Source organism: Lepisosteus platostomus, chromosome 2 (genome assembly GCF_059453375.1).
Source record: "Lepisosteus platostomus isolate fLepPlt1 chromosome 2, fLepPlt1.hap1, whole genome shotgun sequence".
Classification (NCBI taxonomy): domain Eukaryota; kingdom Metazoa; phylum Chordata; class Actinopteri; order Semionotiformes; family Lepisosteidae; genus Lepisosteus; species Lepisosteus platostomus.
Genome location: NC_142612.1, coordinates 66,322,134 through 66,348,653, shown reverse-complemented (window position 1 = coordinate 66,348,653; position 26,520 = coordinate 66,322,134). Strand labels below are relative to the sequence as shown.

Genomic DNA, 26,520 nt, shown 5'->3' with positions numbered 1-26,520 from the left:
CATCAAGACAGACCTCTCTGGGGTCAGGCAAACTGGTCACTGCACATAAATATACAGTATGGTAGGAGCACAGGAAGAAAATACACAGTGCAGCCTGATCATACATAAAACTAGCTGGATCTGTCATTTCAAAAAGCAACAAAGTAGCCTGTTCATCTGCTGGTAGGTAGAATTCCAGAGAATCCCTTAACCAAAGCAAACTGGGCACGCACAGGTATCCATCTGTCTTTTCACTGAAGGTTCCCTCCTGTGTCAGCTCGGAAAATGTTGCATTTACAGCAACTTAAACATAATTTATAACAATTTAAACATCCATGGAATTATAAAAAAAACTGCAATATTTGTGAAATAAAAATACTAGCCCCAACAGTTTTGAAATGTGTGTAGAAGTAATTCTTTCTTGTTTGTTTAATCTTTATAGCTCTTTTGAGGATGATTATGAATCTGATGAGCTTACCGTCCCACCAGAAATTGGAAACAAGATGGACAAACTTGTCATTTCTGACCTATCGGCCTGAACAGTAAGAGTAGCACTGAAGCCAATTAGAAACGCCCACTGAAACTGACCGTTGTCCAGCCAGCCTCAAGAAGGGAAAACATCCTGTTTTAGTATTTTCAAGCAGTTTTCTTTGTTCCTTTGGAAGGGAATTATGTTTTTTTCTATGTCAAAAAGACTTTGTGTGTGTGCAATAGAGCTGTGTCTAAACCAAATGGCTTTTTGTTTTGTGCAATTATGTCTTAATTTGTAGATCTAGTCAGTTTCTATTCTTTGTTAGACCATAAGTGTGTCATTCACCATGAACTCCTTTAATGGTTTCTACAGCTAATCTTCTGTCATGACTTCAGACATGACCACACAATAAAAGGCTTTGGACTGTATTTTACAACAGAGGTTTTATCAATTAAGGCAGATGGCAGACAGGTCTACACCTTGAGGTCTAAAAGGGCATAAGGGTTGCTGCAGTTTAGTGGAGGAGACTTGGAGATTTTCACATGCAGGACATATAAGATGTGAAATACACAAGGAATTACATCATAGCTTAGGAGGTTGTCTCACAATTTTGTACATGAACAACTGGTTTCTTCTTTGACGTTTAACACCACCTTGTGGTCAAAAGTTATAGTAAATTGGATATTGCCATGGGAAATTTGTAGACAGGTCTGGTGCTAAACATTTCCAGTGTGTAGTCAATATGCACTACCCAGTCAGTTCTTTTGTGTTTGAATTGTCTTCACATAGGGCTTGGATGTCTGTAAGTGATATGTGTCCTTGCTCATCTTTATTTTTTTAAACCAGGATATATTCCTTACAAAAAAGCTTATTCCCACACTGCCAGCTTTTCTTACTGTGTAGTCACAGAGTTTACGTTTCTGTCACTATTTTCAGAGATTCATGTGTTGAATATGTTCATATTGGATACTTGTTCATAATTTAAATACAAATCTTATATTGGAAGCGGAAAGATAAGCTAAATCATGTTTTCAGTAAACCTAGAAAAATAATTTCCACTTTAAAAGCTTTTGGATTATAAATTTTACTGCTGTTTTCTTTTAAACCTCAAGACAGGGATTGAGGGATCTTTTTCCAAGACCATGATACACTTTTTGTTTAATAAAAAATTGTGGCTGAAAAATTGAATAAGAAACGTGAGACGAGATATATTACTGTGTTTATGACATCAGGGCAAAGTAAATTGCTAGCATCAGTCTTTTGCTGGAGAACAGTGCAGTTCAAACTGTACTTAATCATTCTGACTGTGAATATTATATATATTGATATATCCTGGGGATGTTTTATACTTGCGGATAGCAAATGGTACTGATCTAAAATCAACATTAGGCATTGGATGTGTTTGTATGAAGAAGGCTTTGCTACCAGTTCAGAAAAACAAGAAATGTTGCCTCCAAACATTTAAAAATGCCTGTGGGTAGTGTATTTAAGGCATCATCATTGAGCAAAATAATCAAGATTGTCAGTAAGAGATAGGGGGTCCCCAGTCCTGGTCCCTGAGGGACACAACCCAGCAATTTTATAGGTCTCTTTAAATCATCAACAGACCTTTGAAGAAGGGTTCAATTGGTCCCATTACAGTAAATCTTAATGAGCCAATTAACCATTTCCCCAGTTCTTGAGAAGTTCACGTTTTAAAGAGACCTAGAAAAACTTCAGGATTGTGGCCTTAAGAATGGAGTTAGAGACTCCAGATATAGTCAAATAAAGTAAAATATAGAAATTATAATATTTATTAAACCTTGAAAAAATTGTAAATAAAAATGTTATATTTAAAGGTACTCTTGTATGTATTGTGGGTAACTTTTATTTTTTTGCATTAATGGTGCTCTCTTCGTCATCATGCTATGCATCATTAAGGCCACATCTGTGTTGTGTAAATGTTACTGAAGTGTAGGAGTTTTTTTAATTTTATAACTGTATCGTGATACAATTTCATCATGCAGTTTGACACCTTATTCTTATTTTACCTGCAAATTCTAGTTTTAGAATTTACCTGCATTATTAAGTCAACAATGTGCAAATCAAGTTTATAGCAAGTTACAGAGACTTGGCAGTTATTGTACTATACTTTGTCATTGCCTTAATTTAGGGATGAATGCTTATAATCTTTTCTGCCTTTATCATTGGTTATCAGCATCATAATACATTAACATTCACTAAAATCACAAATTTACACTTCACAGGTTTACCAGAACCAAATTATTCAACTGTCTTTGTGGTATTTGATTCTACAGTATCAAACTACAGATCTGTGAAGCCGTTTTGCTTATAACTATAACTCTTGTACATTACATTTTTAAAAATTAATAACATACACATACGTTCTAGTTTCCCTTTGTCAAGTATCATGTTACCGAGCAAGCTAGTCTCCGTGTGTTCCATTGTAAACTTTTTTATGAGTAAAATGTATTGCAAAAAGTGTGGAGTTGCTGCTTATGTTGTAATATGTGCCACGTGTTGCTGTATCTATACTACAACTTTACTCTTGCAATAGGACAATTTTCTATAGTCAGTACAGATCATATTTCTGTGCAATTGGTTACGCCACTGAGTGGCAGTTTTTTAAAATAATTTCTCTTTTACTGCCAGTGATAAAATGCGCATCAAGCTTCAGAGATGAAATTTAAATGAAAATGTCTGAATTCACATTTTGAGGACAATCAACTAGATTTTTTAAATGGATTTTGATGTATAAAATAGCACTTTTTTTAGTACTATGGCTTTCCAAGCAATAAAACTGCTGTACTGGTTAACTTATTAGGACGATTTGAACAAACATGAACCAAATGACTAAATCAAAACACAAGATGAACGTCGACAATATGCTGCTTGTACAATTATTTTTTAGCTCTATGCAAATCAGAACATTTATAAAGAGGCAGCTGCTTCAGCTTTAACACAACTGCATAAGCAACAAACCTGTGTCACTTTGTATTATTGAGTTTGAAAATGTTTTTTCCACGTTTTCTAGCATATGTATTTTGCTGGAGATAAATCAAACAGTATCCCACCTTGAAGTGTTACTGTGAGACAGTGTTTGTGTTAGCATGGCTTTTTTTTTCTTTTCTGTAATTCTGGAATTAAATAAAGCAGTTTTTAAAGTTGTAAATTCCTATTTTGTTTACATAGCAGTAAAATATGATACTATATACATATCCATTAGAATTGTGTTAAGTAAGTTTTCTGGTTTAAATATCTTTTAGCATTTTAAAACTAAAAATAGATTTTTGCATTATGAATACTAATACTAATTAGAAAAAAAACATCCAACTATACAGCAAATAGTCTTTTCTTTTTAAGATGTGATGTGTAAATACCACCTTTAATAAAATGGGCTAAGGCGTTTGCTTTTAGTGATTATATTCCAAATTCCACATTTAGGAGATTGAGCAGTTTCATTAAACTGCACAAGTTTCATGGCAATACACGATTGAGGGCTTTTTTTTTTTTTAAGGGTGGTATATAAAATAATATATAGATTTTGTACACCACCCTTAAAAAAATATACATTATTTTTCCCCCCACATCATGCTCAAAGATGTGTTCAGGATTTCTAAAAAAAACAGTAAAATGCTTAAATATTGAGGTCATGGAACACTAACACTTATAACTATGCATGTCCCTATATTTGATATATAGTATTTTCATTTCTGAATCTCAACTGAATAATTTTGAATTGTTCAAGTAGTAAATTTAGGAGATGTATTTCTTTTTACTTACCACTAGAGGTTCCATGTTGTACCACATTATGAATTAAAAAAAAATTACTCTGCAAACGTCTTTGGTTGACTAAAATGTGTAATTTTAAGTCCATGTAAATACTGTATACCTGAACACCATTGAATTGAATGTCAAAAGACTAATATTGTGTTATTTCAAAACAGATCAGTGCAGACAACATAAGAACCTGTTTCTAAACATATCTACAACATAGTAGTAGAAAACTATCATTTATTGATCATTGCATTACATATTTTAAAATGTGGCAGTGAATATACCAGCAATAACAGGGAAACTTGTTTCCAGCAACTTGATCTATCAACAACAAAACTGTAATCAGGGCTCTAATCAATAACCAAAAGTTTGCAAATGAAAAGAAAGCAACTATTTTCTAATTTCACTGACCACTACATTACCTGGTCTAACAGTGTAGCACTCTTTATATATTTTGGTCAGTTTAGAGCCCTAACAATAGCATTAAAAAACTCTGATGAAATGTAACTGTTCTGTTTACACCAGTTTTCTAATACCACAGTGGAGCCGTAAACACAAGAGTAATTCTCAAGCACCAACTCAGTGCTGGTGACTGGGGCTGTTTGTTTTTTCCCTCACTTTCTTTTTGGTCAAAATACATAAATCACATTACAAATGCAAAACAGCTTAAAAAGAAAAACAAAAAATGGCTGAGGTATTGGGAGGAGGGAATTAAAATCAGATGTGCAAGGTGACAAAAAAACACAAAACTACATGGCATTTTCCACCGTTTACTCATTATCAAAAATAGTTTTTTTTCCAACTTTTCTTGCAAATCAAAACAGAAAAAAAAGTACAGACTGGACACAAATCACATTGTTTTCTCCTATGGCTTCAAAAACACTACCTGACCACATTCACAGGAAAATGACACCAGGTAAAACTACAAAACAGAGGGTGCCATATTATCTGTCAGAGAATACCTGCACATTCTTTATTCTGTACACTGGGTGAACAACTGTCATCGTGCATGCTGTGTGCGAAATCAAACAGGTTCTATACTGTTAGGATGTTGTCCAAACGGAAATATGAAATGCTTTTTGAGAGGATATACGAGTTGAAAAAAAGAAATGATAGAACTACGGACTTAATAAACAACCTTTACTTACTTGCGCACTAAAAGCAAAATAGAACGGAACTGAAGATCATCTAGAAACTATTTGCTTTTATGAAGTAATTCTGAAAACCTGCCCTCTCAGTGCCCTCATGTTACAGACACTGAAATAACGTCATTGATTCCGAATGCAGAAATTAAGCAGTGTATTTTTGGACATTACTAACATTGACAACTTCCACCCTCCACCAATTCAAAGAAAATACTACCCTGACACTTCTATATGGTGATGTCCTGCCTGATTAAATCAATCAAAATAAAAGGTAGCCTCTGTTTTATAGTACTGTATGTATGCAAATATATAAGTCACATTATGTAAAAGTGAGCATTACTGTGAATGTCGTGTATGCATACATGCTTTAGGGGAGCATCTACTGTTCTCCAGAAATATTGCTGTGGTCTGCCAAATAGTTGCTGTTATTTGGCCTGTTATTCACATAAGTGCTTATACCCAAGTCCCTGCCGACATGAAGTGCAGGTAAGGCAGAAGCCCACCTATCTAAATGGCAGAGACTACATCTGTGCCCGCAGAATATAGCATTTAAGACACCGCTCATCTCTTGACTGCTGAACCCACAAGGGGAGTGACTGTGCACATCACTTAGGGAGGTTACCAAGGCTGTGCGCGCTACTACATAAAACACATTTTACATTCAGGAGTGGGAAGAGGGAAGAATAAAATCAACATTGACAGTATTTCATTTTCTTTCATTTTTGACGAAATATGTTACAGTTATGTTACAATTAAAAAAAAAATGCCCCAAGGGGAAAAAAGACTTTTGAGACAGCAGAAACTAGCACAAACAGGACAGCAACATAATTTAGACAAACTGTACATACTGCATTTCACCACCTTGCATTTGTAGAAATGGTATCCTGACGATGCCCTAAATAGACAGTACTCTATGTTAGATGACATCCAATAAATACTGCAAATGTTGTTAATGTAACTTATAAAATATATCATAAAATGTTTCTTAATGGAATTAAGTTTGTATACAAAAGATTATAAATACAACCCATGTACTTACACTGCAGGTACCATTTCTTTTACATTTCTCATTACCTGAACCTTGTATTTGATTATGCACAGAGCATGACCCGCAACAATGAGGTCAAGTTTCTCTTGCCAAAGATCATGACGTATAAATCACTTGTAGCAGGACTAAACTTACAGTAACAATACTCTCCTCATTCAGAACTGCAGCAGTGTGTAAGACAGCACATGTGATACAAGGGATTTATAGGCAGGAGCTTTGGCAATAATGTTTAATCTGAACTAGAACAGAACCATAGCTGCCTTAGTATTGTAGTGACTCCTCCCTAACTCCTCCTTCCCTATAAAAACTAACGGAAAGGAGCAGCACCTCAACACAGCTCAACAGTCAAACCTCATCTCTAGAGTCTCATCAAAGCTTTTGTCCTCGTGAGGACTGGCAGCGAGGAACGAGGTGACGGGGGAGCCCGCTGTGACGTTGAGGACGCTGGTGCTTGTGCTTGCATTCCGCACCGCGATACTGGTGACGTTGATGCCCAGGGTGAGCCGGGTCTGCTCCAAGGCCTTCTCTGGTACAGCGAAGGCCTCTAGCTTTTTCTCACCGTTGGCCATGTAGGAGTTCTGGCAGCCCCTGCAAATGCAGTCCAAGCAGGCTTTGCGGTTGGAATAGCATGGACACCGTTGGCCGCGGCACGTAAGAACACTTGGATTTTGGGTGGCCCGGCCACATTTGCAGCCCTTCTTTTCCTGGGGCTTCTTGTACACAACTTTGGTGGGACTCCCCGGCATGACATTGTTAGTTGGGAGTCGGTCTTTCGTTTTGTCCTTGGTCTTGGTAACCCCTTGTTTGGCCTTGGAATACGCTTTCTTGGCCCCATGGTCAGGATTTTTCTTAATGCTCTTGCTGGACACCAGCACTGTTTTGCTGACCTTGGGTGTTCCCCCATTTGGCACAGTAGCCACTGGCTGCACTGGTACCTTGGGCTCCCGTTTAACCGTCACAGGCGCTGCTGCGGCCAAGGGCGGACCCCGGATGATGCTGGAAATGGGCAAGGGCTGGATCTTCTCGCTGTCACTCTCGGAACGAGATCGTTTTCGGTTCAGTCGGGCGGCTTTGGGTGTGGCTGCTGAGCAGGAGATCCCAGAGGAAGGCTGGGGGTGACAGGGAACAAAGACACCCGAATCCAGAGGAAGCGAGGGTAGTCTGGAGTCACTGAAGGGTCCGTTGAGGTTACCTGACGTCTCCAGGTTTGAATGTAAGGGATCTGCGCAGTCCTCCGTGACAGGGTCTGGCTCAAGGCTCCGGAGCACCTCCTCCACACTTAAAAGCAAGGGGCCGCTGCTGTGTTTTATCTCCTCGCTGAAGCTACATATATCAATGCCGTCAGTGCATAGTTCTTCTGAGGCCTCACAGACAGGCAGCTCATCAGCAAAGCTTTCGGCTTTTAGCTCTTCCCCACTACTACACACATCGATGGTAGCGGATGCACTTTCCGGGGAAGGGAGGCTGGCTGCCAACTCATCCACTGTAAGCCCATTGCAATCGTGCAGCCCGTTCATGCCAGCCTGGCTGACCTTCGCATCCGCGGCCCGGTTCTGAAGATCCGAGGAGGCCTCCAGCTGCGTGGCGTCGTGGTGTTCAGAGGTGGAAGGCGTCGGGGAATGTGACAAATTCAGTGACAAAGAAACTTGAGATTCTCCCTGCTCGCCTTCACTTAACGACAGCCCCTCCTTCAACATCGCCAAAACGTCAGGGGAGCCTCCAACAGCACTGGCAATTTGATGAGCCAGAGGGGACTCCACGATATACTCACAGAGCTTCTTATAGCAGTCCACGAGTATGCAAAGTTGCTTGTTTTCTTCAAATTGTTCATAGTCCTTACACCAACTGCAAGAGGGCTTCATCATCATCTTTTTGCCTTTACAGGCTTTGCAAACATAGTGCTGGCAAGAAGAGTTGGTTGGAGCTATGGGATCTTGTAGCAAGTTCCCTAGAAGATAAAATAATAAACAAACTTGCATTAATTAAGGAGCAATTGAACATCTGACATTGCTTTAGTATTTTAAATTGCATATTAACTGAAATAAAATACTTTAATATGATTATACAAAACCACTTTAAGAGTTTCATTTAAAAGATGCGAGTAGGGGAAGAATCTGGTGCAACAAATTTGAACCAAGAGGTTTGGGATCAATAGCTCGACAAAAGACGCCCTCCATCATCAGCAAGGCTTTGTTCCTTATATTGATCGGGGACTAGGTTTAATCAAATTACATTCATTTATTAAGAGTAAGAATGCATTAGGAAAGACTGAAAGCTGCACAGATGTAAACACTATCTAAAGACAAGCAAATGTTTCCCGATAAGGAACAAAAAAAACAACTTATCGAGGTACAAGGACTTAAAAACTCATGCCAACAATAAAAACTGTTTACATTGTTATAAAGTGAATGGTGTTAGATGGGCTCTCCATTTCTGATTATTAGTTTTCGTATTTTATAAAATGACACATATTCAGAACACAATCAAACATTTAAGTCATGAAATAACACAAAATGAGTTAAAAATATTTAAGACTGTATTGAAATTGTTGGATGTTTCTTTTACCATAGTTCTTGGCAACAAGCAGGCTATCTAATCAACTCGAAGCAGACTGTCTTCTAATTAATCAATATAACTGTCTTATAAATCCTTTAATACTATGTTGATACATGGTTTTAATCCTGTGGTTTATTGCCCATATTTGGCTCTGATTCTGAAAACAATTTTATAAAACATTTAACAAATGATTAATAATCTCTATCAAGAAAGATCGGCTCTAGTAAAGATCACTTAGCTCAGTTTTCTACTACATTTGGAAAAGAGCAATTTATGTATAAACCCTACAAGAGACATAATATAGCCCCATTAGCAGAGGAAACTATATTTTTGTACGTAGAAGAATATAGCTCAAGTCTTTAGTTTCATATAATGGACATCAAGCAATGATGCTGTTTCTTGACAAACCTTTAATAAAGCCATAACTGAAACAGCAGCATTGCAAGACACAGACCAGACAATTATGATTATGCACACACAATATTATGAACAGTAATTGCACAGCATATCTGAGCAACCTTCACAGATTCTCTTAGGAACAATGACCTTCTTGCAATTACAGAAAACAGGTTTACATTACTGCTAAAGACTTGTAAAAAAAAGGCTGTCAGATTCAGTTTCCTAGAATACTGCTTCAGCAACCGACAAGGTCAGACTCCTCTAAGTAGCAGTTAAGCTCACTTGTACTTCATGGTTTAGACTTTTGCATTAAACAGCAAGATGAATCTGAAGACGCACTTGTAAAAAAGTCCTTAGTAACTACTACAACACCTTGCCTTTTTATCAATGTACCACTGATGGTACACAGTATGGCTGCAGTGTGTTCTCCTCCAAGCCCCATGGAGGTGCACAGATGGATGTGAAGTCAAATATCTGAAAACCACCCGTTAAACGATTGCAAAAGCAGTTTTCCCATGAACAAATTTAATGCCTCTTAATGACTCGCAAGAGGGCTACAACTGTAGTTCTTCACACAGTAATCAGACCTCAGCATTGTTTTGAGGATATTACAAAGGCACACTTCATTAAACGGCAAATTTACCATTTCTAAATACTTTAGGAGTGAATTCACTAGCTGCCACCCCAAATTATACCATCGACTGTACGTGACAGTACGGCAGGCTTCCTTCCATTAATCGTCAGTTCCTAAACATATTACAAAGCTACAATTGTACCCTTAGCTCACGTTTCGCGGTGATAACTTTTAAAGTGTTAAAACGGTTTTATCGCAAACTTTATATATTGCGCAGAAAGGCCAGTTTCCCCAAAGTTCAGCGTACTTCATCATAACCATCTGTACCAACAATATAGGTGTAGTTTACCATACACAGGCAACACACACGATTAAGCATGACTTAATAAAGAGGTAAACAGTTTAGGGATTAATATTCAGAAAAGCACTCAGTTTGGGTTTTGCACAGAAACAAAATAACTACGGAACTGCGCAGCGACTCTCTCAATAAATATTTTACTAGCAGTATCCATTAATAACACGCCTCTGTATGAATTCTGAGACATGCGCACCGACGGACAGAGGAGACCGGGCTGCGCGCAGCTCGCACGAGCGCGGGCTTCCTTAGCAACGCCGGTAGGTAGGAAACGTGGCCGATGACCTCATGCTTTGATACCGATCGGTGAGCAGGATTTATTCGCGTTTCCTTAGAGATCCGGACAGTCGCCGCTTCTACCCACCTCAAGAGGAGCATCCTTAGACTTGGACACTCATCAAGAAAATCCCATTCGCCCAATTAGCGCGATAAGAAAGATCACACACAAAAATGTAATTCGACGTCTAAACGGGTTTATATAGATGCTAGGACCTTAAAACTCCTTCCAACGCATCGTTACGTAATATTCTAACCAGCACTGTAATGTTCTTAAAATACAAACGTAAAAAACCACCATCAAATATTTATTGTGGCTTTGTCTGCATATTACAAATATATTTTCGGCCGTTTACGAAAGCATTGGCAAGCTGATTTAAGGTGAAAATGTGATATAAACCGGTTATCAATTCAATATACCGTTAAGTACCGTCTTCATTCAATAGGTGAACATCCTCGCTCTCTAGACAAAATCAGCCGTCTTTTATCGGTTACTGTATTTGCGTACATTAAGCAATGCATTACAGTATATTTTGCCGAGATACACAAATACTATTAAAATGAATAAAAATGTACATAAAATAATGCATTAACGATAGCACAGTGAAACCAGACTGTTTCGTTTTCAAAAAGCCAATGTCATATTATAAGGTGGGAACTTTCAACCACATAGGAGTGAACTAGCGATTAAAAGAAAGGCTCTAGCGTTATGTAAAACTTTCCCTTTATCCGTTATAGCTAGTTACTATCCTTATTGGCATTAACACAGAATTACACTAATAACGCAGTCGTCTCGACACAGCATTTCGCACGCGTGTTTTTTTTTTTTTTGCAGTCGCCTGCCTCATCAATCTATATTAAATCAGTCTTTGTTTTTAAAATAAAGTCAACTATTTCTAAGCTTCTGAACGTTTCACGGCGGGACCACGCTGTATGTTCCTTCACCATTTCCGTTTCCAGCCCGAATTTCAACAAAAAAAATAAATCAATCAAACGCCGTTACCAGTTCAGCCCCATTCATTAGCTACTTTCCATCACATGATGACAGCGGCCGCCGCCGCAGAGAACTTCCCAAATGATAAAAAGTGCAACAACAGAGCCGCGTTTTCACCTCAAGAACCTACATCAGTGACCCCCCTCCTCCCTCCCACCCTTTTTGTTTTCCACAGTGAGCTAGGACAGCCCTGAGCGGAGCTGAGACGCTGCTGCTGGTGCCGGTGCCCTAGACTGCAGCACGGTGAGCTGTTATTTAGCAAGTCCTGAGAAATCTGCCTTTCCGGTGGGGTGGGAAGCTGATCACAGTAGCTGTTCCGTAGGTTGCCCGAGCGTGGGGGGGGAATGCATCTCGGCTATTTTTTTTCCCTCCCTGTTTCATTCAAAGAAAGCAATGTGCAATGAAATACATATATATATATAAATAATAATAATCTCACCACAAACAAGGCATGAAAGGGACTGTCTGAAGAAGGGCAAAAGCTTGTAAAGCTCTTCGAAGGACTGTGGGTCCCGCGGATCGCACTGCAGCACCGAACGACAAGCTGACACGTAAAGAGCGGTGGCATTCACCGGGTTCATCGCAGCAACTTAACACCAGATAGGTCCTGCTCTGGAGAAAAATGATCAAGCAACCAGATCCGCCGTTCGCGCTGGAAGGTGGCCCCGTCACCGCAGCCCGCTGAGGCTCCCGTGAAAGCGGCGCAGGACGCGTTCAACCCTAGTTTCCAGAGAGGGCGAGGGGCAGGCGAGGCTGGAGTGAAGCATGGGTGGATAAAATCAGGCGCGGCGCAATTCTGGGGGGTTCTGCTTAAAACCAAAAAGGGCTTTCGCATCCCCCGCCGGAAGGGAGAATGTGGTGGGATTTCCAATTCTGCTGTCAATAGCCTCGCATAAAACAGTCTGCATTCAGCAACAGTGGATAAAACAACAGCAGCGCGGCACCGGACGCGTTCAGCGCTTTCCCCTCTTCCATGGCACGAAGTACGCCCAAATTAACATGTTCAGATAAAACGGTTCATCCACAAAATCGAAGAGGACGATGGTTTAAAAAAATCCACAAAAGGCGAGGGGAAGGGTAAACATCCAGATTGTCTTATTTCCTCAAAGTGGATCACTTGTCTTCCATAGCAGCCGCGCTGTTCCTGGTTATTATTAGCTATTATTCAACAACACAACACTGGCGGCGCTCTGTTTCCCGGTCGAGTCAAGCCTGGCTTCCAATTACGAGCTGTAGTACAGGCAGGCTGTACCAAAATCCCAACCAAACCCCCAGCTCCGCTTCTTTTTCGCTCTCTCGCTCCTCCTTGATCTCGGCGTTTGCTTCTGGGGAAAAAACAGCAGGTCCTCTTCCCCCCGGCACGGCTCCGGCCCAATGCATTCAGGGCGCTCGGAGGAGGGAAGTCGGCGAGCACGAAATGTGTGTTTATTGTCCGCCTCGGCTGCTCATGGCGGTGTCGCTGCGAAAACAAAACAGGCCGCTCCGATCCGGCCCCTCTCTACCCCCGGAGAGCAGGCGAGCCGAGGCGTCCGCACGCACACTTCCTGTTCTCCTCTCCCCACGAGAAAACGAGGGCGGCCAGATTTTGCTGCGATGTACCTCCAGCGGGGCTCTGTCCTGCAGCGGCGGCTCCGGGGTATCCGAACAAAAATAGGCCGCTTTTTTCTTCTTTTCTTTGGATTTATCCCTCCTTTTCCGTCCTCCCCGACTGCTTTCGTGTAGCCAGCTGGAGCTGCGTTGGTTGCGAGTTGGCTTCGGTTTCCAGTTAGCTCCTGCTTCCGTTTTTTCCCCCCCAAACTAAAGGTTCCTGGCGGTGTGATATTAATATTTATTTATAATTCAACAGTCTGCTATAGCTATGGAGGTTTCTCCCCTCCTTTTTTCCTCTCCGCATATAAGAAGGAGGAGGGGGCGCTGTGTTTCACATCTCGCGAGAATACGGACCCCAACGCCCGCGAGAATATAGTTCCCTTGGTTACGTAAGACATTTTTATAAATACAGCGCAGTCAGCGGAGGGCTGCAACCTTTTTTTTTGCGGGAGGGATGTTTTAATATTTCTTTCAGTCAGGCTCTCCGATTTTTTCTAATTAGTAGATCAACAGAAGATCAACGCACCCGCCGTGAAGCGTCGCCCAAATGTACTGATTTAAACAAAGTGGACTCGGGGTTAAATTTCCTCGTTTTTTGGATCCAGCGAGCGGTTTCTTTGAAGACCTCTGGGGTCTATGGATGTACTGTGGAAAAGCCTTGTAGTAGAAACAAATGGGCATAGAATTGATTAGATTACCCCTGCAATCTGCTTTTTGTAATTATCATCAAACCCCTGTATTCCACGAATACTATATAAACTCTTGGGACCCAATACTGTTTGGTTTTAAATGATCAATGATTAATTTTACCGATCGTAAATGTTACATTGGTAAACGTATGTACAGTTTGTTTAGTCATCTTTGAATGTTAATGCTAAAACACGGAAGATATTTCTAATGAATAAAGTGTTTAAATCTGTGATTTAAAAATGCCTCTTAATCTTTTCCAAAAATCGTGTTCAGTAGTAAAGGCTTAATTACTTTCTTGCCAGGTGTTCTCTAGAATCTAAATCTCTAGAAAAGAGAAAAAGGCATCCAAACAATTCAGAATGTGAAGTTTTTTTTCATTTAAATATAGCTGGTGACGACGTAAATGTAAATCTTGGATATTATATGTAATCTTAAGTATATAACTGTCTAACCTTAACAATATCTAAAGTGGGCGTTTAAGTGGTGTAGAAAGCGGATACTAAGACGGCACATACTGTTACTATTTCCGCCAGGTTGTCGGCCTGATCCATTCTTTTTCCTGGGATTTGTAGTCAATACGAGTATTACCTTATAAATCAAATACGGCTGATAAAATACAGACAGGGAAGAAACATTAGACTGCAATGTGGATCTGTCCTGCAAAACCAGACGTCTTTCCAAATGTCCTCATTTGGGATTTTTGTTTTTGATTAACGATGCGGCAAATAAGAACAGACAAGGCACAAGGATTCGTGCACATAGTGGTCTGAGAGAAATATTTACTTATACTGTATACCGATGCAAAGGAAAGGCAAAACCTAGGATTTTAAACATCCATCATCAAACAAAATCCTATAAACTGCGAACTAATGTACAGATCAAAGACAGACGACATGTTTCAGTGTGACAAACTTTCAAAACGAAAACATTACAACGGTGGTATCCGTTACGACCTCCTAGTATTAACACAAGCCTAGCAATACTGACACATAGACCGAGCAGCGCCTGAGCAGACTAATATCCAGTTGTGAATATTGGCAATTAGTGGCTTTGACGATTTTGTTTCACAATTGATCTGTCGGTCTCAGGTCAGGAGAAAAAAAGATAAGCACCACAGGACTGTGTGGTCTTTGACACAGGCTTGCACGAATGAAAAACAAAATTGTCTGAAGGATTTTTTCAATGAACAATACTTAGAGGTTAATGGTACCACAACCTGCACCAAAGAAAATCTGTGTTAAAAAACAACTCCTTTCTGCATCACAGATCTTCTGTCACCCACCCCTTTGGTTGGCTTGAACATCTCACAATTCAGCATAAGGTTGGCTCACTATGACATAGTTGACTTTTGTTAGAACAAACTGGCCTTGACTGGTGAATAAACACGCTCCACTACTCTCCTGGTCACCACTTAAGATATTACAGAAATGGCGATTTCGGTCAGCTTGTTACTCTGGAATGGCCTCCAAAGCATGTATATCATATTCATGCTGACGGTATGATGTAGACAATCATCATCCTGATTTCTCACTTTTCTCTCCCCTTCTCTCTGGTAAGCGTTATAAGGAGCAAGCAGGCACAAACGTCCAGATTCAGAGACAGTTTCTACCCACAAACAGATTACTGAACTCTACCCCGACCCCTGACTCAGATTGCTGTTTTTTTAATTCTCTTCTCCCACTGCCTGTCTGACTTGTTTGTTTTTTTTAAGTTGTATGTTGTTTAATTTGTTGCTGCTGCTGTTCTGTGTCTATGTTTTGATGATTCCTTAAAGTATTTGTATCGGAGAATACATGCAAATAAGCATTTCATTGCATTTGTGCATATGACAAATAAACTGAACTGAAAGTTAACCACAGGCATTTTGTCCATGTATGGGTTACTTGTTGGTGCAATTTACCGTGGCGAGGCCATTCTTGCAGTCCAGTCCTGGGCTGCTGTGGCGATTCTCAGTTTTCCATGACTTGCTTACAGCAAGGTTCCTGGTTCCTCTGGACAAGTCTACGAAATGTTTAATAGTCAAGTAATAGTCAAGTAAGATTCATATTGAGAAGCTCTGGTTGCATTTCAAGTAACGTATTTAAAGTTGCTTTAAACTGTAATTCTGTTATAGAAAAGATGTTACTTCATCGTACTTTGCTGTTAACACAATTACAGTTATTATCTAAGTGTACTTAACTAAATAGTACATTCAAATGTCCGTAATCTGTCCAAAATGTTTATTGCTACTTTTTTCTGCATTGCAGAAAAGTGATAAAAAAAATTCAGAAATAATCGGTAAGATATATTTTGCACAAAATTATTGCATTTTAAAATGTACTTCTCTAACCTTGTGTGGTTCTTAATTTAAAGAAGAAGGACCAAGCCAGGTTTCTACCAAATCCTATTAATCGAGTTGCTTTTGCTAATCATTCGGTTGGCGTCCTTCATGGTAAAACTATCTCCCGCCCTCCCGCTGAGTAGAGCTCTCCTATTGGTTCCCGTGAGAGACGAAAAAGTGCCGATTCGTCGAGAAGGAGGCAGCCATTGGTCGCTCAGAACTGGTCTCTAAGTGTCAGTGTGTCAGACATGGCGGCTTTCACAGTAGCACGAAGCAGCTGTAGGCTGCTTCATGGACTCCGATCCGCTTTCAAAAGCCACGTAAGGATCAATGGAGCTGCTGCGGTTTCGGCACGATCAGATGTGCAGCTCCTGCCCCGGTGGTACTCGGTCAGCCACCTGTCCGTGCAAGAGCGGATAGACAAGAAACGGAAGGCAGCGCTGGTCGGAGGAGGTCAGAAGAGAATAGACGCACAGCATAAGAGGGTAAACATACTTCAGTCAATGACATAGCCTGTCTTCAGATATGAAGCAAACGTTATGAAACATGTAATCGTTAAAGCAGTTGGACATTTCATTTGTGTTGCTTTAAAGGATAAAAGGCGTGCTCTTTAGATATTTGTTGAGGTTAGGCGGTGATCAACTGTGCTTTTTCAGTGATTAAAACCCGTGTATCAATTGTTTTATTTTCAGTTTTACGAATTAAAACCTACCTTGTCTGATTTTGTTCCTTTTAATTCGAGACGAATGACCAAATCTCCCGTTGTGCTATTAGTTGCTTACCCAGAAGCAGTCCCCAAGGGATTTGGCAAGATTTAGCTCTTCAGACATGGTGAAAGTTGTTCATTGTTCATTTCGTATCCCGATCAAAATCCTTATTTTTAATTTCTAAGGGGCCTGATCTGAATGTCTGTTGACATGCAATAGGTAATTTACCTGAGGTTACGGGCAGAACAGCCTCACGGAAAACATGCAGTGAAAATCCAGAATATAAAAAGTGGGGAAAAGTCACGACACTACAGATATCCCTCAATGATGCATCTCTTTAGATTGTGGAAGATCAGACGACCGTCAGTCTCTTTTAAAGATGGATCTTGTTTATTTTTTTCCATCCGAGCTATTGTAAGTAAACTGCCAGTCTGTTTCAGGTACAGTATGTGGCGCTCCCGCAGTCTTTACGTAATCTCGCAATTTTTCGACGAGACGGAGACTTTCTTAGCGCTACCGAACTCCTTTGGATTTATTTGCTTTTGATTATAAATTCGCAAGACTGTAAACACCGTGGGTATAATTCATATATGCTGCGATCAACTACAGTTTAAATCAATGCATTTTTATTTCGGCTTTTGTGGATAGTAGTTTAAATGGTCAAATTCGAGATTTGTTTCTTCCACGTCCCAGATCATTTCATATGTCGATGCTCTTTGATTCAGGGAAAGCTGACGGCCCGAGAGCGAATTGAGCTGTTGTTGGATCCAGACAGCTTTGTAGAATATGACATGTTTGTGGAACACAGGTGTTCTGACTTCGGCATGCAGGCTGATCACAATAAGGTATGTACAGCCCCTGTTCATGGTATATGTAGGGATGAACCTTTCGGGAATGTACCACATACTTATAGAAGGGTAGGGGCCTCTGTTCGTTCTGGACTAGATATTCCAAACCTGGGCAGCAATATGGTGACAGTGGACACTGTACTGTATAAGGAGTCTTCAGATGAGATTTAAGACCAAGACATAACTACTTTTAGGTAGTTAAGGTCCTGTAGCAACAGTAGGGTGGATAACGGTGTCCTGGTTTAATTCATGTCCAGATCAGACTCTGTCTGCCATACCTAATGTCAAACCAGCACTTTCATTTCTTATTTCCTCCCCTTATCTGCTGTACACTTTCTCCAGCAAGCTGCTGGAATGGATTAGTTGCAAGAATAATACAAATGGTTACTGCTTCAAAGGTTAGAAAGTCCTAATATGGGGTCTTTCCTACATAAACAGCAGTTTGGGATCTGTCTGGGTTGAAAGTTCTATGCTGTACAAAATACACAAAACTGAGTTCATGGTACTACTGTCAGCATTATTTATGCACTCCTATTTCTGTATTGCTTTTCTCCTCACTATATTCATATTATGCTTCAGACTGCTTGTCCAATTCGGCATGGCTTCTAAGCTGTTGATATGCAGTATTTAGTAATATGGAGGATGTACCCGAGAGTAATTAATGAAAGTAGAAGGCCTATTATGAAAGTTTCTTTGATTACTTTAAACTAGAGAAACAGGACTCTGACCCTCACACTAATGTTAGTCCAAATCTAAACATGTTTAATCATAATGAATCCTAGCTGTGAGCATTTTCTGTAATGCTAGATGTAAACGATGTCATTAATCTCAATATTTGATTCTTTGTCGGTGTTCTTTGTTCTTTCCTGCGTACTGTTTTCCCAAAACTTCGTCTCCCAGTTTCCAGGTGACAGTGTGGTGACTGGCCAGGGCCGCATCAATGGAAGACTGGTATATGTTTTCAGTCAGGTAAAAATAATGCTGTAATTTTACATGTGCATGTGTGTGAGCAGATTTCAGTTTATTTCCAAAACCATGGTATTCAATCATTTTGGAACACTTTAGAAGAAACAAACAGTCTAACGATCAAAATGTGTGAAACAAACCTAATTACATTGGTAAAATTTAACATTCAGCATTGAAAGACTATGAATTGTCGGTTATAAATATGGCCTGTTGTCAAACATGTTAACTGCACTTTAGTATTGCTGGAATTGTCGCTGGCCATCGTCATGAAAAAGCATCAGTACACTAGATGAGTATTTTATTTAGGGGAGCTGGTATAAGTGAGCCTTTGTAAAGGATTTAATCTCCTTATTATGTGACTACATTGGAAAATTATTTTTCTTAAGCAGGAAGGGCAGGGGAGGCTCATTAGTTTAGAACGGACATTAATTCATTGTCTTTCCAGTCTCAAACCGTATACGGAGTGTCTGAAAAGACCCCTGGTGTAATGTCCCGTTCCTGTTTTTTATAGGATTTCACTGTTTTTGGAGGCAGTCTTTCAGGAGCTCATGCACAGAAGATCTGTAAGGTACAGTTTATGACATTTATACTGAAGGATGTGATTTCTCATGGGGGAGAAAAATGAAAAGCAGGACTGTTTGAGGAAATTACCCCAGTTGCCAAAAAATATAGGTAAAAAATGTTAAATGCTGTATACACAATGTATATTTTCTACCTCAGAATTGTTTTGAGATATTTTTGATGTCATAAATGCTAACAGCTGTCGGTTAAGGAAGATAAAAATAATAGCAAGAAAAAAAGAAAAATGGTAATGCGATATTCAATTGTGCCTGTGTTCAAGTGGATCACGTAGAAATGTCCGTTTACACAAACTTCAAAGGGCAACTCAGTGTGATGTCTGATTAACTAGAGCGTACTAGAAACGTAACTAGAAAGGTTAGAGTCAATTTAATATTTCAGCTGGCAAAGGTTTCATTTAGAGCACAGACTGAGATCCTTAATCTAGATTATTATTCATGTATGTGACTGAAAACTATATACATTTGACACCATTAATATATGGCATTTTATTGGAGCAATCTGAGCAAGAAGTACCTGACTTCAAAGTACAACATCAGTGGGCCATGCTGAGAGAGCCTGGCGATCTGGTATTCCCCAAGTGGCAATGCACAACTGGCTGAGCTCCCCAGGGGTTGGGTGGTCTTAATTCAGCAGGGTTTCCTGAGCTCGCCGTGCAACAGCGCCTCCTGCTGGGAGCCTCCAAGCTTTGCAGTGATGTCAGTGAGACATGGTATTGATGCATGGCTCTGACAGATGGGCATGTCATTGGAATCCATTCCAAACTGGAGAGGTATAAAATGGGAAACGTCAAAGAAAAGAAGGGTTATGCAGGGCACCTGCAGAAATCCTTGTGGTCAGGATAAACATACAGTTTCTACATTGCAGTGGAAAGCAGGTGACTGGATTCGAGTCTGAAGAGCAGCTTGTTGCACAGCTGAAGAGCCTTGATTTGCTCCCACACACAGATCATGGACCAGGCAATGATGGTGGGTGCTCCAGTCATCGGCCTGAATGACTCTGGCGGAGCCCGGATTCAAGAAGGGGTGGAGTCTCTTGCTGGATATGCCGATATTTTCTTGGTAAGAGAACGCCTCCACGTAGGTCTGGGTAGAACTTGCAACGTGTAAATTGCTCAGATGAACAGCATCTAGAAGTAAATGGCTCATTTTGTTTACTGTATCTCCTGCGCACAGAGAAATGTGATGGCCTCAGGAGTCATACCTCAGATCTCTCTCGTCATGGGCCCTTGTGCTGGTGGGGCTGTCTATTCTCCCGCCTTGACAGACTTCACGTTCATGGTGAAGGTAAAACAACCGTTTCCGCTATTCATAATGAGGCATCCCTCACAGGCGGGACAATTCAATAAGGCTTAGTATATTTGGTAAATGGCAAACTTTATTCTCTGCTCCGATCTAGGGGAGTTTGTTATTACTTCTTTCGTTGCAGTGATAGAAACCAGTAATTACTGACTCAGTCATTCGGGTTTCTGTGAAGATGTGTTTCGTCCTCTAGGACACTTCGTATCTGTTTATCACCGGCCCAGATGTGGTGAAGTCGGTCACCAATGAGGACGTGACCCAAGAAGAGCTTGGCGGAGCAAAAACACACACAGCTGTGTCAGGTGGGTTAATGTTGGATGTCACAGATGAAACTATTTTCCAGCAGCTACTAACAGGGTGTACCGCATAGCTGAGCTTAACAGTGATGGCACACTGTCCATAAACATTGCATAAATGTTTCTTAACTACTGACTCTTAAAATGGATTTTTCTGACAATGTTCAGAAACTGGAATCTGTGAATTTGTTTTACTTAGGTTATGCCTTTATCCGAGATTGCCTCCATTCAAATCAATCAGTGAAGCATATAAAAATTCATCCAGATTTATACAGCCCAGTTTTTGTCGTGTTGGAAATTGACAAATAGTGAAATAAAAAGTTTAAACCCTGGATTCCAAAGTCCCCAGGGTATCTTTGTTTTTGTAGCACTACATAAATTTGTATAAATTAAGAATCAAGATTATGTATGATATACCCAGCGAATTTGGAAGTGCCAGGTGGCTGCATCTTGGATCACAGCAATGACCTCTGTAGAAAGCCAAGAAGGTCAACCTCAGTTATATTACCTTGAAACCTCCATTGTTTCCAAAGCAATGTGAATCAAGCTCTGGCTGTGAATTTCTGCCTGATCTATCCCAAGCCTCCTTTTTTTAACCCTTTGACGTCTTCACAGAATGCATGAGACAGTCGTAACATATCTGAAATGAAACGCTAGGTGGTCAGTCTTGGTGATCTATCCTCAGGAACCCTGGAGAAGTGGTAGTCAATTTTAGTAGCCAACAACAACAGAGTAAACATTACTATCAGGAACTGATGTGAAAACAAGTTAGTCACAGCCAAGGGGTTGAATATTGTGGCCATGACCTTGAGCCTCCATACAGCACACAGTATTGACCTTTGACTCATGGGGATGAAGCTGCCACAGGAACTCTGATTCCCATGATGCACTGTTCATGACAGGTGAGAACAGGAAAGGGCAGAGCTGACCATCTTGGTTTTATAATGAGAATCTCAGCCTTTATACCAAAACAGAGTGAACGAGGAAGTGCAAACATTCTTCTCCACCCCCCCCACCCATTGGGCCATATACCCCTTGACCCATTGCACACTGTGCAGTGCCAGTTCAGCTCTCTCTGAGGACACCACAGACCTGCAGGCACCCAGGAAGTCACAGGCGTCATGTGATTGCACCTTCAGCCCCTCAGCTGTGTTGAGCCAATTGTGTGCCAGTGCCTGAGGCATCATAGAGCCCACCCTCTAGGGCCCGGATAGCTCAGTCAGTAGGGTATCAGACTTTTAATCTGAGGGTCCAGGATTCAGGTCCTTGTTCGGGCGGTTGTGTTTCTTCAATCTATTGTAAATGTCCATAATAAATCATAGAGCCCAACCTCTGCACAGATCAGCTGTCTCTACTAGTTGAGCCACGTGGACATCCAGTGCCACTAAAGAATATTGACAAAACCATTGACTTCTAATTAAAACTGATCATTCCCATCTATGCCTCTTCTGGACCTTTTCAACCACATTCTTACCCTTTGCAGGTAGTTCCCCTTAGAGCCTTACCGCAGTTTTATTTCTTAGCTATCACCGCAGAAGGACACAGAAACCTAGTGAGAGGTGGCTGAACGTCTACTGAATTTTCTTCCAGTATTGTAATTCTCTGAAAGTACCATTTATTCTTGTACACAAACCTTGTCTTTTCACAATAGTGGGCCTGTCAGTGCTGGGAGGCGATGATTTTTAAAAACTTTTGCACACAAGGGAGTCTGTCCATGTGTGGAAGTGCAGATAGGCCATGTGGTGTCGTCTGTGTGTGGAAGAATTTGCTGATTTCTTTTAATGAGGTGAAATTTAATTGGATTCAGTATGGATATGAGCCAAGACCCCACAGTTTTGTGCCAGCTCTGAATTAATGATCCAGACTCTCAATGAAAGCAGTGTGTAATTAACAGCGAAACGTGCCGCAGCCTGCCTGCTCCACTTTTAATTGCTTCAGCTCTCCTAGAAAGGACTCTCTGGGGGTTTCAGGAAAGCATTGCTGGGGCTGGCAGTTTTTTTTGTTTCGCTTATATTATCTGACCTTCTCTCAAAATGTTTTTAGTGAATGGGCATATACAGTAGCAGAAATGACTGGTGACTTAGCACAGTTTTTTTTAATACCAATTCAAGCATGTGACAAGACCTGCTCTCCATTTGAGAGCACTGTTAAAGACAAACCTCAAGAGGGTAAGTCAAAAACATTTGTTTTGTTAATCAGTCTAATGATTTTAAGATGGATCTTGAATTCCCTCAGGTGTTGCCCACAGAGCATTTGAGAATGACATTGATGCCTTGCTGAATCTCCGAGAATTTTTTAACTTCCTCCCTCTCAGTAACAAAGACGCAGCACCAGTGATTGAATGCCATGACCGCAGGTAAGAGTTGGCGTTTAGTATTATGTATTTGTAATACGTTTTTTTAAGACTTCATGAAATATGTGGGGGGGAAAAAACTATGCATTTATGCCCTCTAGTGGTAATCCGGTCACATTGCACACTTTGTTTTCCAAATCGTTCTCTGGTGGCCTAAATGCTAAATCCATTTTACCTTTAGTTTCTTAATTGAACTAATGATGTCATATTTTATCACTTTTCCACAGCACAGCTGCTTTCCTTCTGTGTACATTTAGGTTTTATATGGTGGTATTGTAGTATGCATTTCATGACACACTTCATGATGTCCTATTTCAGTTTTGCATTCTGAAGCTTGCAGTTCACAAATTATACAGTAACAACTACATTTTGTATTACAGTGATCGCCTTGTTCCTGGCCTGGACACAGTAGTTCCCTTTGAATCCACTAAGGCATACGACATGCTGGATATTATTCACAGTGTAAGCAGTCATTGTAGATAAAAGGGTACAGTGAAAACACCACGCTTCTGTGCTGCAGAACATTTTTACTAACTTTTTTTTTCAGGCAACAGGCTCTGAATATATTTGTTTTATTTGTAGATTGTGGATGAGATGGAATTCTTTGAAATTATGCCAAACTATGCAAAGAATATTGTGGTGGGTTTTTCTAGAATGAATGGCCGCACTGTTGGAATTGTGGGAAACCAGCCCAAAGTGGCATCAGGTGAGACTGACTTCTGAAGCCTAATGCCCTGCACATTGTCTTTAGTACTTTGCTTATTATATATGTTGTATATCAAACACTAACTGAAAAATGAATCACTTTTTTATGCCTAATGAGGTAGCTTCTTGGAAATAAGCACAACACGAAAGCTCTTAGCAATAGTCTTTTTTGAAGTAGCAAGCTGAAAAGATTACACTGTCCTTGACTGCAGAGTATCAATTAGTTCTTTTCTGCTTCGTGCACTGTGCTGTTCAATTTCACATTTGAGTTCCTTGATCCTCTTTTAGTTTTAATGCTGCTGCAATACCAACAAGGTAATTGCAGCTTTGTTCCTACATGTTTTGTCTTGATGTCCGTAGGCTGTCTTGATATTAACTCTTCTGTGAAGGGAGCCCGATTTGTGCGGTTCTGTGATGCCTTCAACATTCCCATCATCACCTTTGTTGACGTGCCTGGATTTTTGCCAGGTATGTGGAAATTAAAGGCGGTTTTGACCAAACAGCCAAAAAAAGGATGTTAAGAGTGTCATTTTCTCCAAAAATAAACTCTTAGGCTGCAGCACAAATGCGTTTTACAAGGGATGTAGCTACCTTGTGTCCTGAGTGTGTTTCAAAGGGACCATATATTTCAAAACTGTGGAACTGAAGTGGATCTCTTCCGGTTTGTCGCGCAGCTTGGGTTTGGTGCTGAGGTTTTTTCTTTCGACTCCTAGGGACAGCCCAGGAATATGGAGGCATCATCAGACATGGAGCTAAACTGCTGTTTGCGTTCGCTGAAGCAACTGTGCCGAAAATTACCGTGATAACCAGAAAGGTACAGTAGTACTTCGATACAAATATTGGTACAAAAATATCCTTGTGTACGGATATAATCATTTATATTTAAGTCATTAGTCATGGTTCAGTGGTAATGACATAAAACAAAGCATTCTGTTTAAATTTTGAAGTAAGGCCAGATTTCTTTGCAGGTACATGAAAGGAGAAGGCAAGTGTGTGTACTATGAGAAATGGGGATGCATGGGATTTAACGTTTTGAATGTCTTCGGTCTGTCAAAGGCTTACGGGGGTGCCTATGATGTGATGAGCTCCAAGCACTTAAGAGGAGACGTGAACTACGCGTGGCCAACAGCTGAGGTGGCAGTCATGGGTGCCAAGGTAATCGCGGCAGAGTCAACAGCTGTGGTGTTGAATCCAAGACGAGCAGCTGCACAGTTCTAGCAACGTTGGCATGGCCCATAAAGCACAGTACAAATACCGCAGTGAAGCAGCTAAAAAAATGAGAAACTGTCTATCCAGCAGCATCCTTTGCCTCTGACTTGGAAATGTTGTGACGTGTTGACTCCCATTTGTTACAGGGTGCTGTGCAGATTATTTTCAGGGGAAAGGAAAACCAGGAGGAGGCGGAAGCTGAATATGTTGAGAAGTTTGCAAACCCTTTCCCTGCTGCGGTCAGAGGTACAAATTTAAAACAATTTCAATCTAGTGTATGTTGCCTTTGAGAGACTTCGTTTTCTTTTTCAGTAGACAGCTCTGGCTAGAGTAGAGGCATGTCCCTTGCCAACTGCATTGCATAGACAACGTGCAGGTGCCTAGGAGGCCTCAGGGTTTGCAGTGTTCAGCCCATCACAAATGACAGGAGGCCATTTAGGCCATCGAGCCAGCTTGGTCGTTAGTAATTGATCCAGGGCTCTCATCCAGCTGTTTCGAGAAAGAAACCACTTCAAAAACATGGCTAGGTTGCTTGTTCCATCCTCCCACAAGCCTTCACATTGAAAGTGTTTGCTATTCTTGGTTTTAAATCCACTTCCATATAGTTTCTACCTGTGTCTGTCCTCTGTTGCTGGTACCATTGCATTTAATTCTCCAGCTATAGAGGCTCAAACCTGGAAATGTTTAAGGTGCTGCATACGATGAGAATGTATGCCAGTTCAGTGTTTCATTTTGTTTGTTTGCTATTAACAGAACTTAATAGCAGCATAACAAGAGTTACTCTTCCACTGTAGGCTAGTTTAAGTCTTTTTTTATATATATATACAGGATTAAGTACAACAGAAAAGGTATTGTACATTAGCCTGGGACATAACGGAAATGTGTATTTATGCCTTTTCTAGGATTTGTGGACGATATCATTCAGCCTTCAACCACTCGGCTGCGAATCTGTCGGGATTTGGAGGTCCTAGCAAGTAAAAAACAAACAAATCCTTGGAAAAAACACGCCAACATTCCTCTGTGAGTTTGTACCTGAAAGTGTAGTATGTTTTATAGCAGATACTGTTTCAAACACCACCAATGTCTTTCGGTCTTTTTTTGCATAGACTGAATAAAATGAGAACAGAAAACGAATAAAATGTTTTTAAAAATGAAAAAATGCTTTTTTTTTTTACAAAGTACAATCTTAAAAATCAAAGCTATATTCTCAGAAGTGGGGAAAATGGATTAGTGATCTATGTATTAACTGTAATTTTTATCTTAGCTGGTGCTGTAGTGATATTTGTGAAAGGCAATGAAATATTTCCACCTCGGATATACTCCTTGATTTGTCAGGGCTTGATGACATTCAGTACTGCTGGCAGAACATTAAATTATGAAC

At 40.4% G+C, this 26,520-nt stretch overlaps 3 protein-coding genes across 4 annotated transcripts in view; 2 read left to right on the top strand and 1 right to left on the bottom strand.

The window, feature by feature from the left end:
- Positions 1–3,623, top strand: part of ppp2r3a (protein phosphatase 2, regulatory subunit B'', alpha) — a 105,399-nt gene extending 101,776 nt beyond the window's left edge. For both annotated transcript variants that reach the window (XM_088613983.1, XM_088613974.1), the window contains one exon: positions 422–3,623. In XM_088613983.1, the coding sequence (XP_088470109.1) occupies positions 422–518 (97 nt within the window). In that variant the 3' untranslated portion in view covers positions 519–3,623. The remainder of the gene's footprint in view (positions 1–421) is intronic.
- Positions 3,624–4,448: 825 nt separating this feature from the next.
- Positions 4,449–13,495, bottom strand: msl2a (MSL complex subunit 2a). Its single transcript, XM_088613965.1, has 2 exons — positions 12,015–13,495; positions 4,449–8,369 (listed from the first exon to the last, which is right to left on the bottom strand). The coding sequence occupies exons 1-2, from the start codon at positions 12,154–12,156 to the stop codon at positions 6,760–6,762; spliced, it is 1,752 nt and encodes a 583-aa protein (XP_088470091.1). The 5' UTR covers positions 12,157–13,495; the 3' UTR covers positions 4,449–6,759.
- A 2,891-nt stretch (positions 13,496–16,386) lies between these two features.
- Positions 16,387–26,298, top strand: pccb (propionyl-CoA carboxylase subunit beta). The gene is made up of 15 exons (XM_088613951.1): positions 16,387–16,660; positions 17,608–17,727; positions 18,631–18,699; positions 19,208–19,264; positions 20,223–20,336; positions 20,451–20,561; positions 20,770–20,878; positions 23,108–23,228; positions 23,606–23,687; positions 23,808–23,931; positions 24,291–24,398; positions 24,644–24,744; positions 24,987–25,085; positions 25,286–25,385; positions 26,042–26,298. Exons 1-15 carry the CDS (start codon positions 16,424–16,426, stop codon positions 26,161–26,163), a joined length of 1,674 nt encoding a protein of 557 aa, XP_088470077.1. The 5' UTR covers positions 16,387–16,423; the 3' UTR covers positions 26,164–26,298.
- Positions 26,299–26,520: the final 222 nt, after the last annotated feature.